The sequence below is a fragment of the Octopus sinensis genome, linkage group LG5, assembly GCF_006345805.1.
Source record: "Octopus sinensis linkage group LG5, ASM634580v1, whole genome shotgun sequence".
Taxonomy (NCBI): domain Eukaryota; kingdom Metazoa; phylum Mollusca; class Cephalopoda; order Octopoda; family Octopodidae; genus Octopus; species Octopus sinensis.
In genome coordinates, this window is record NC_043001.1 from 30,838,006 (window position 1) to 30,850,072 (window position 12,067).

The 12,067-nt window shown below is 36.2% G+C and overlaps 1 protein-coding gene across 4 annotated transcripts in view; it reads left to right on the plus strand.

Annotated features, from left to right (window-relative positions):
* The window catches only part of LOC115211627 (prolyl 3-hydroxylase 1), a 201,578-nt gene that overhangs the window by 134,940 nt on the left and 54,571 nt on the right, over positions 1–12,067 (plus strand). For all 4 annotated transcript variants that reach the window (XM_029780247.2, XM_029780250.2, XM_029780248.2 and 1 more), the window contains one exon: positions 11,450–11,647. In XM_029780247.2, coding sequence (XP_029636107.1) covers positions 11,450–11,647 — 198 coding nt within the window. The remainder of the gene's footprint in view (positions 1–11,449; positions 11,648–12,067) is intronic.

Below are 12,067 nucleotides of genomic sequence, written 5' to 3' on the forward strand. Positions count from 1 at the left end.
TACCCTGTGGTTTACAGCAATCTCACATATGCACATGCACGCACACACACACACACACACTCTCTCTCTCTCTCTCTCTATCTCTTTCTCTCTCTCTCTCACATACAAGTTATAAGAGATATGACTAGTTTCATGTGCAAAAAAAAAGGTTAAAGCCTGCAGTGTAGTGCATATGTATTTGCACCTAAACCCTTTATAGCCATGCAGTGATTTCACAAATACTTTATTTCTTATATAATGAATATGCAAATATTCACAGCTGGTACAAAAGTATTGATTGAAGAAACAATTTACACATATGTACACACAGATTCATGCATGTTTAATTTGGTGTTATTTGTTTTTTTATACCAAGATCAACTTTTCATGAACTATATATGGATTATCCAATTTATTATTTTGTTTGTTCAGGAGTGGCTGTGTGGTAAGTAGCTTGCTAACCAACCACATGGTTCCGGGTTCAGTCCCACTGCGTGGCATCTTGCGCAAGTGTCTTCTGCTATAGCCCCGGGCCGACCAATGCCTTGTGAGTGGATTTGGTAGACGGAAACTGAAAGAAGCCTGTCGTATATATGTATATATATATATATGTGTGTGTGTTTGTCCCCCTAGCATTGCTTGACAAACGATGCTGGTGTGTTTACGTCCCCGTCACTTAGTGGTTCGGCAAAAGAGACCGATAGAATAAGTACTGGGCTTACAAAGAATAAGTCCCGGGGTCGATTTGCTCGACTAAAGGCAGTGCTCCAGCATGGCCGCAGTCAAATGACTGAAACAAGTAAAAGAGTATATCTATTATATAAAATCCGTTCTGTCTGTCTGTGTGTGTGTCTTCTAGGGTCTCGAGCATCCTCCATCTGATTGTGCTCAAATTTGATATGTAGATACCAACGGTATCAGGGCGTGTATAAGTCTTGAAAAAATTACAAAAATCGATTCCATTTAAGAATGCAATCGATAAAGCCATGGGAACGTGCAAATACATCAGTTGAAATCTGTCTTTTGCTGGTGTCTCAAATTTAGGTTAAATCAGTGTTTCTCAAAGGGGAGGCCTATGGGACGGTCGGACAAGTTGTTTTGAGAAAATTTAGTTTAAATGTTTGACAACTCAGCACCGTCCATTGAATGGAGGGGGGGGGGGCGTTTTGCTTGTCTGTTATATAAAATCCGTTCTGTCTGTCTGTGTGTATCTTCTAGGATCTCGGGCATCCTCCATCCAATTGCGCTCAAATTTGATATGTAGATACTGATGGTCTCAGGGCGTGTATAAGTCTTGAAAAAATTACAAAAATTGATTCCAGGTGAGAATGCCATTGATAAAGCCATGGAAACGTGCATTTGTATGAGCAAGTACATCAGTCGAAATCCGTCTTTTGCTGGTGTCTCAAATTTAGGTTAAATCAGTGTTTCTCAAAGGGGAGGCCTATGGGACGGTCGGACAAGTTGTTTTGAGAAAATTTGGTTTAAATGTTTGACAACTCAGCACCATCCATTGTACGGGGGGGCTGGTTGCTTGTCTATTATATAAAATCCATTCTGTCTGTCTGTGTGTATCTTCTAGGATCTCTGTCATCCTCCATCCGATTGTGCTCAAATTTGATATGTAGATACTGATGGTATCAGGGCGTGTATAAGTCTTGAAAAAATTACAAAAATTGATTCCAGGTGAGATTGCCATTGATAAAGCCATGGGAACGTGCATTTGTATGAGCAAGTACATCAGTCGAAATCCATCTTTTGCCGGTGTCTCAAATTTAGGTTAAATTAGTGTTTCTCAAAGGGGAGGCCTATGGGACAGTTGGACAAGTTCTTTTGAGAAAATTTAGTTTAAATGTTTGACAACTCAGCACCATCCATTGGACGGGGGGGGGGGGGTGTTTTGCTCGTATCTCAAATATGGCTGCTACTAACTATCTTTTTCAAGCTTATGATTCTATCTGTAAGATCAAACAATCTTGGCAAATCCTGTTTTTCTTTTCTTTCTTTCTTTCTTTTTTTTTTTGAAATGGCTTTTAAATAAAGAGGAAATCTGTTTTCTCTATAGAACAGAAATATTTAGGCACTGGATAATTTAAAAGGAAGTAATCTACAGCTGATCTAGTGAAATAATATTGCATTTGTATCCTCAAAATTTATAATAAATATGAAAATTTGTAAAATACTATGACAGAAAAATTGATGGCTAAAGAGAAAAATTAGTATGGAAATTTTGTTTTATGATAAATTATAGCCCACTTTTTATTTCAATGGTTTAACCAAAATTGATTGAAAGAAATAGTTATGTTTTTGTTCATTTGGTACAGTTAAAAGCAAATATTTGCATGACATATTTCAATCAGTTGGACTATTTTACTCTTTTACTCATTTACTTGTTTTAGTCATTTGACTGTGGCCATGCTGGAACACTGCCTTTAGTCGAGCAAATTGACCCCAGGACTTATTCTTTGTAAACCTAGTACTTATTCTATCGGTCTCTTTTCCCGAACCACTAAGATTCAGAGACGTAAACACACCAGCATTGGTTGTCAAGCGATGTTGGGTGGACAAACATAGACACACAAACATATATATATAATAATAATATTAAGGAGTATATCCAAACTTACAGGGTAGTTTGAAACACTACTTGAGTTGCCTAATAGTGGTTTTATCTCTAATTTAATTTATATATATATATTATATATATATTATATATATATATATACATACATACTTACGACAGGTTCTTTCAGTTTCTGTCTACCAAATCCACTCACAAGGCTTTGGTCAGCCTGAGGCTATAGTAGAAGACACTTGCCCAAGGTGCCACGCAGTGGGACTGAACCCGGAACCATGTGGTTGGTAAGCAAGCTACTTACCACACAGCCACTCCTACGCCTATTTAATTCATCATAATTGTTTCAATGATCCTTTTTCATGCTTGCATGGGTCAAATGGAATTCAATGAAGCAAATTTTCCTTTTTTTTTATGGTTGTTTACCCTTCCTGTCACTGACCATTGTCTGTTTCCAAGCAAAAAGCAATAATCCTTAAGTTTATCAAAAAACAAGATGCTTGGACATAGTTACCAGCACAACATGTCAACACTTGTTAGATAGCCTGTCATCCTTTTACGGTTGACTACAAGCATATAACGCTATCTATATTTGTTTACAAGGCTGTTGCTTTGTTTACAGTCATCAAACTCATGCCAGACGAAGAGAAAGTATGAAATCTCTTACACAAACATACAAGCACACACACACACACACTAATACATACACAAATAAGCAATACATAAACATAAATACATACACACACACACACACATGCATAATCACCATCATCACTATCATCATTTAACTTCTATGTTCCATGCTGGCATGGATTGGACAGTTTGACATGAACCAATGTGTCCTAGGACTCTATCAAGCTCCATTGTCTGCTTTGGCATGGCTTTTTATGACCAGATCTCCTTCCGAATGCCAACCACTTTACAGTGAAGACTGGGTGCTTTTCTTCAAGCCACCCACTAACCATGGAGTAGATGATGGGGTCACTTTCATGCTAGGGGACAAGGGGAATTACCATGAGAGAGTCAGGGTAGAGCAGGTTCCTGCAAAAAGATCTGCATGGTTACTAAAGGAAATAAGTTTGGGAGAGACAAAATGAACAGTAGCTGATATAATACATAAATAGATACATTAATTAATACATACAGATATAAATACATTAATTAATTAATACATACAGATATATACATATAGATGCAGGGGTGGCTGTGTGGTATGTAGCTTGCTTACTGACCACATGGTCCCAGGTTCAGTCTCACTGTGTGGCACCTTAGGCAAGTGTCTTATACTATAGACTTGGGCCGACCAAAGCCTTGTGAGTGGATTTGGTTGATGGAAACTGAAAGAAGCCTGTAATATATATATATATATTTTTTTTTTTTCTATTTCTTTTTTATTCATTTCAGTCATTTGACTTCAGCCATTTGACTACCTTTAGTTGAGAAAATCGATCCCAGGACTTTTTCTTTGTAAGCCTAGTACTTATTCTATCGGTCTCTTTTTGCTGAACCGCTACATTACGGTGATGTAAATACACCAGCATCAGTTGTCAAGTGATGTTGGAGAGACAAACACACACACATATATATATATATATATATATATATATATATATATATACACATACACACACACACATAACGGGCTTCTTTCAGTTTCCGTCTACCAAATCCACTCACAAAGCTTTGGTCGACCCGAGGCTATAGTAGAAGATATTTGCCCAAGGTGCCAATGCAGTGGGACTGAACCCAGAATGATGTGGTTGGTAAGCAAGCTTCTTACCACAGAGCCTATATATATATATATATATATACACACACACATATATGTATGTATATGTTTGGGTGTCTGTGTTTGTCACCCCCCCCCACCATCGCTTGACAACCAATGTTGATGTATTTACATTCCGTAAGCAGTCTGAAAGCATAAGTACTAGGCTTACAAAGAATAAGTCCTTGAGGTCGATTTGTTCAACTAAAGGCATGGCCACAGTCAAATGACTGAAACAAATAAAAGAATATGTACTTACAATAGTTGTCTTCAGTTTTTGTCTACCAACTTCACTCATGAAGTATTGCATCTATAATACAGAACATTAGCCACCAGTGTTCATGTTGTGGGATTGGATCCTAAAGACATGATTCTAAAGCAAACTTCTTAAACCACATAGACATGTTTGTACTTAAAGCTTTGCCAAATTGTTAAATTCTTACCATTGTTTCATGTGGTTCAATCTGACAATATATTCTTCACTTCAACAGTGATTGAAAGCAAAACATAAAATGTTTCTTTTCTGTGTAAGGAAAATGGTGCAGAATCTATCTTGCTGCAGCTAAATGATTTTATTCTGACTCACAAAATCACTGTTGAAGGGAAGAATATTTTTATTTGACCATATCTACAAAGCATATAAAGTTAAATTGTTTTGTTCCAATATGTTCTAGAAAAAGAAAATTTTGCTTCTAACTACAAAATATTTCTAAAATGCTGTGTACAGGAGATAAGCATTCAGAAAATACAAACCAAAACTTCTGTTATCAAGTGTAAGTAAACATGTACTTCAATAAAAACAAAAAACAAAACAAGAAAAAAATCAAGTGTACTGATAAAAGTTTACTTATTTGCTATGGAAAGGACAGAGAAATTTCTAGAGATTATTTGAGCATTAATGAATTTAAGTTCAGCTATTTTTGAGAAGTAGAGTAATGCCTTTGAGCTATTTCTTTTCTCTTTATCTGAATGAAAATGTGATTCAACCAAATGATGAAATAATTTCCATAAAGACTTTCTGCCTACCATTTATTCATCCCATTTTACTGGTTTCTGTTCTTGTTAAATAGCCATAGATCTGCCGATATTAAGAAGTCATAATGAAATTCATTCCAGTATGACCATCCTGTTTTTTTTTTTATATATGTAGGATAATTATCCTACACGTCATCCTATTTTATAAGACCACAAGGATGTGATTAAGGGAAAACCAACTGCTCTTTCAAATAGGTTGAATTACTATGTTGAGGCTTGTTCGCCCATTGGTTTGTCTTTTTCTGCTTTTTAACCATTAGGCTGTCGTTATACTGGGGTACCATCCTGAAATGAATGAAATAACATTATCTTGTTTAGCTTTTCAAAATTACTGATAATGAAGAAGGAAAATATGAGAACAGCACATCATCATTTTAAGGTCTATTTTTACCCATGCTTGAACAAAGTTTATTGAGGCACATTTTCTACAACTGGATGCCCTTCCTGTTGCCAACCCTCACTTGTTTCCGAGCATGATGATATTTGCCCATAGCCTGACATGTTTTTGTAAATTATTGGAAATGAATGACACTTATTTACAGCAATCACACAATGCCAAAATAAGGAGATATAAAAACACACACACACACACACACACATGATAGGCCTCTTTCAGTTTCTATCTACCAAATCCACTCACAAGGCTTTAGTTGGCCTAGGGACGTTATAGAAAACACTTGCCCAAGGTTCCACACAGTGGGGCTGAACCTGAAACCATGTGGTTGGGAAGCAAACTTCTCAACTACACGGTCATACTTGTGTCCATGCATATTTACATATGATTCAAAATTGTACAAAAATAAAACGAAAGACAGAGGCAGGTAAGAGAAGAACAAACATGGTGTATTAGTTTGGTGCTCAGGAAAAATGGAAGGTGTAGGAGTGGCTGTGTGGTAAGTATCTTGCTTACTAACCACCTGTTTCCGGGTTCAGTCCCACTGCATGGCACCTTGGGCAAGTGTCTTCTATAGCCTCGGGCCGACCAAAGCTTTGTGAGTGGATTTGGTTGACAGAAACTGAAGGAAGCCCATCGTATATATGTGTGTATATATATGTATGTATGTGTGTGCATATGTTTGTGTGTCTGTGTTTGTCCCCCCACCATTGCTTGACAACTGATGCTGGTGTTTATGTCCCCATAACTTAGTGGTTCAGCAAAAGAGACCGATAGAATAAGTACTAGGCTTACAAAGAATAAGTTCCGGGGTCAATTTGCTCAACTAAAGGCGGTGCTCCAGCATGGCCACAGTCAAATGACTGAAACAAGTAAAAGAGTGAGATCTTTGACGTTTCGAGCTTACACTTTTCTACAGAAAGGAATATGTGCATACACATATATTTATATACATATGTATTTGTGTGTGTGTGTTCATATCTTGTCATTGTATGCAAATTCTAAGTGACTGTCATGTGATGTTGACAACCAGACATGAACACACGCACTCTCACATATAAGCAGCAGTGTCCATTTGTAATCTTCTGTAAAACCATGTCTGGCCATTGTGTTGTTTATGTTTGAAGGACTAGTAGTGGAAAGATTGCTTTACTTGGAAATGTGTAAGGGTTGGTTAGAGGTTGAGATTTTGGTTGTAGAAAAATCGGCTTCAAAAATATCATCTAATCCATACAAGCTTTATACTTGAATAATATAAAAGCCAGCAATAAATAATACAGGCTTCAAATTTTGGCACAAAGCCAGCAATTTTGGGGAGGGGGTAAGTCAATTACCTCAACCCCAGTACTCAACTGATATTTATTTTATCGACTCCAAAAGGATGAAGGGCAAAGTTGAACTCAGCAGAATTTGAACACAGCTTGTAGACAGATGAAATGCCACTAAGCATTTTGTCCAGTGTGGTGACAATTCTTCCAGCTTGTCACCTTTGTTTGGTAAATAATATTATGAGGAGGAGAGGTGGGAAATTTTGTACATGATTTGTTCTGTTCAATGTTGAGGAGTTCTGAAAATGCTGAACAAAAAAATATCAATAAAATAACTGTAAAATGATTCGTACAAACAAAAGTATAAAGATAAGTATGATTGTTGGTTCCGCTACAACAGAGCAACTTGGAATGAAAGTAGAAGATAATTAAGCATGTCCTTCTTGTTGTGCCTGACTGAACAGGCCTATAATGAAAGGCTTCTAGCCATGTTTATCTTATTTTGTTTGTATGCATTATGTATCTCATTGACAGAGCGGCTAACCGGCTTCCGTGCCAGTGGCACTTAAAAGGCACCATTCAAGCGTGATCATTACCAGCGTCGCCTTACTGGCACTCAAGCCCTGTGCTAGTAAGGTATTAAGAGCACCATCCGAGCGTGATCGTTGCCAGAGCGGCTATCTGGCCTCCGTGCTGGTGGCATGTAAAAGACACCATTTGAGTGTGATCGTTACCAGCATCACCTTACTGGCACTTGTGCCGGTGGCATGTGTAAAAGATTCAAGCGAGGTCGTTGCCAGTGCCGCCTGACTGTCCCCATGCTGGTGGCACATAAAAGTACCCACTACACTCTTGGAGTGGTTGGCGTTAGGAAGGGCATCCAGCTGTAGAAGCTTTGCCAGATCAAGATTGAAGCCTGGTGCAGCCATCTGGTTCGCCAGCCCTCAGTCAATCGTCCAACCCATGCTAGCATGGAAAGTGGACGTTAAACAATGATGATGACTACATTATCCAATGTGTCTTCTCTTTTCTTAAAACAGTGGAATGTAATTTGAGGGAGTGTTGACTGTTGTTACTTGCTTGTGACTCATGTTTAGGTTCTAGTATAGACATGCAATTAAGCAATATTAAGATTTTTTAAATACGGTTAGTGAAAGAACCTTCATAACATTGGTATGTTAAGAAAATCTGAGTTGACTATGGGAATATGAATTTCTTTAAGAAAGCCTTAGTTCAAATCTTGGCATGTAAAGAACAAATAGAATAAAATCTATTGTTACAACATTTTAAAGCATTTTGTTTTGTTTGCGTAATAAAATTAAACATGTCAGCTCATGTTTAAAAGTATCCAGATTTGTTCTTCTATTATTCATATCTCCCATCTCCCCTATTATTTAACCCAGAAAATCAAATTTACAATGCACAGAGTGATTCATGGAATTAATGTCAAGTTAGGGTTTTTCTTTTTTTTTTTTTTTTCAATTCCCCTGTCTCCAAAATGGGTGCGACGAGAGTTCTTGGAACCAATCCCAACTCTCAATTTGCCAAGCAGATGAAATGTATATCTCATCTGTTGAAACTGATATCAATTTATTGTAGGCTTTGCTCTAGAAAGAGAACAAGATTGTTAAAAGAAAACAAAAATGCTTAATTAAAAAAAAAAAAAAAATTATTGCTTGCAGTGGGTAACTGCTCTGGTAATTTTTTGTTTATTGCAAATTAGCTGCTAAGATGGCTTGCAAACTATAGCTGAGATGGCTTACAAACGATAGTTGTGAGTAGGAACTTGATAACTTTATTTGTCTATGTTTTATGCTTGGTGTTTAAAGTGGGCAACATTTACCCTAAAATTGAACTACACTAAACAAATAAATCACTTAATTTTTTAATATATTTTGATGGTTCTTGATTTCTTTTCCTATTAAAGTGTTAAAAAAGCTAGAAGCCTTTGATCATAGGTCTGTTCAGTCAGGCACAACAAAGAGGGTATGCTTAATTATCTTCTACATTCCTAGTTGCTATGTTGTAGCAGAACCAACAATCTCTCACCCCCTTTGTATGTATGTGTGTGCATAGATCGTTAGCCACTACACACAGTTTTTTCTCTCCTTGTTTCTCTTCTTGTTTTTTTCTGTGTCCCTTTCTGTAGAAGAGCATAGACTCAAAACGTAAAAGACTTTTTCTATTCCTGAGCGTTATACAAATACATCTGTTTGTTTTGTACACCACCTGTCTTCGTCTTTTGTTTTTTCGTAAACTCTCCCTATATATATATATATATATATATGCAGGTATATACATATGTAATTGCATTGTCACTCTCTCTTACGTCATGTAACCTATGTAATGAGCCTCTCCTACAATCACCCTTCTTTATTGCTATCACTCTTTCACATTAATCCTTCTTTTGTCTCACATTGTTAACATCTGCCTCTCTCTATCACAGCCATTATTCCCTCTTCTATTATTTGACCTCCTTTTTATCGTTCTCTTTTCCCCATCATACTACTGATACTGTTTCTCTTCAACCTCCTTACCAAGAACCTTCGTATAGCTGTAGATCACCCACTAATTCTCTCTCTCTCTCTCTCTCTTTCATTACTCTATCATTTTTTCCCTTTGTTTCTTTTGCTTTCATGGCTCTCCTATTACTTTTTCAATCATATTTCTTATTTTATTTCCCTACCAATAACCATCATGTAACTGTTTATCTCTCTCTCTCTCATTTATAGTTTTCTTTTCTCCCAATCTTTCACTCCTACTTTTCTGCTTCTTTCCAGTTACTTTTTCATATGTTACCTTTTCACTCTAGCTTTCTTGCTATCCATCTGTGTAGGAAAGAAAGAAATGAAATGAATATAGACAATTCAGGGAAGAAACAAGTCCCTTGTTAAGACAATAAGGGCACAAAAGAATGGAGACAATGTAGGGTTTTTTTTAGTTTTGCCAGGGACAAAAGCAACACCTCTAGTGCTGGAGCTTTGATAAGATGTACCTATTACAGATTGTTAAACGGTTGGCAATAAGAAGGATTTTCAGAGAACTGAAGTGCCTTGATTTATATCATAATATCTATTCCTTTCTGCACCTCATTATTCTTAGTTCCAAACCTAAGGGTTCCACCTTTCATGCACTCATCATCATCATCATCACTACCAAACATGATATAAGATAAATAACAGGTAATGACTTTAGAATGGAGATATTTTAGATTACTATAGTTAGTGTTTCAAATCAAACTTTAAGCAGACATTTCATGAAATAAAATCCCTTTAAGATTTTTGTTTGTCTCTTATCTGAGACTACTGACAACTATATCTGAGCCTGTCCCTTGAATTTATAGGATACAACACTTTGTTAAGTAATCTTTATTTGTATCAGTTAATGTATTTACTTTTATATGGCATTACATTAGATTGGGGTAAACCTCATAAGAAATACACACCAAATTTGAAAAAAAATCAATCTTAGGCTTGCTCATCATTATTTTGAATGTCTTTAGATTCTTTCATCTGTTTGATATATATAATTGTGGATAATAAGGAACAGAAGTTGTGGTTGTTACTGTTTATATAAAAACAGCTGAATACTAAATTGAAAGATCATTGAATACCTTTTAGTCAAGTACCATATTTATTTGTTTTTATAAGATAAGATTTATAATGACTTTAAAGCTTTGGCTTGCTTGCTGTCATCAGACTGTTTTGTTTGTTTTTCAAGTCTTATGTAGAGTGTTTTTGACAGGGTGTTCTTTTTGGTGGGTGGAACAATGTAGATGAAAATTGGGTATGGTGTAAGTTAGTTTGTTGGCAGAAAATAAGGTAGTGAGCTAGTAGAAATGTTAGCACGCCGGGCGAAATGCTTAGCGGTATTTCGTCTGCGGCTACGTTCTGAGTTCAAATTCCGCCAAGGTCAACTTTGCCTTTCATCCTTTTGGGGGTCGATTAAATAAGTAGCAGTTATGCACTGGGGTCGATATAATTGACTTAATCCGTTTGTCTGTCCTTGTTTGTCCTCTCTGTGTGTAGCCCCTTGTAGGCAGTAAAGAAATAAGAAAACAGTAGCTGAGTGGGAAAGGAGATAAAGAAAGATAGGAGGAAACTATGTTTGTAGGGTTGCATGGAGGGGGAGGTGTGGTGGAAACAGTTTTTCTGGTTTGATAATGGAAGGTTGTTGTTACTGCTATTGTGGTTGTTGTATGCAGTTTGATGACAGCTAGTGAAGCTTTAAAGTCACTATGATACTTTCTTTTGTAAAAATTGATAAATATTACCATAATTACTGATCCGATGCAAGTTTTTTCTATTCATCATATTACAACTAAAATATATCTTGCTAAATATCATGTATGGTGGTATTGACTGCATGTGAAATATTCAATTGGATACCTTTTACCTAACTAAATATTTCAATTTTTATTTGTTTTCAAGAGTTTGAAATCAATAGACTTGGACAGCATGGAACCTCTTAACCACAAGCGTCTGAATGAAAACCATTATTTACACATCTTTGAGAAGTATGGTTTGAAAATTATGGCTGAACCAAATGACCTCTTTGAACCCTATCGTTTAGTTGTGGATGGTTTTGTTGGAGACGAGCAGTGTCAAGAAATGATAAACCTGGTAACTGTAAGTATTTTAGTTGAACATTTTTTACCTTAACCCTTTTGTTATCATATTTCTGTTGAGATGTTTTCTGTGTTTCTTTCAATTAATTTTAAATACAACAAAGAATTTAGTAAAATAACTTAGTTATCATTAAGCTAGTGTTAGGAACATAAATTGTGACTAAGGTTTGGTGGAAGATTTTAATTCAAAACTTATGCAAATGAGACATTTGTACTACAGAGCCATCACAAAATTATCACAAAAAACTGCTACTCAGTGTTTCATGTTCCAGTTTGTCGGAGAGGTGTGAATAAGAATCACAACTGTCTAACGAACAGGAAGGTGAAACTCTAAGTAGCAGTTTTTTGTGATGTTTTTGTGATGTTTTTGCAGTTTTAATGATAAAGTGTGTGTGTGTGTGTATATATATGTATATATATA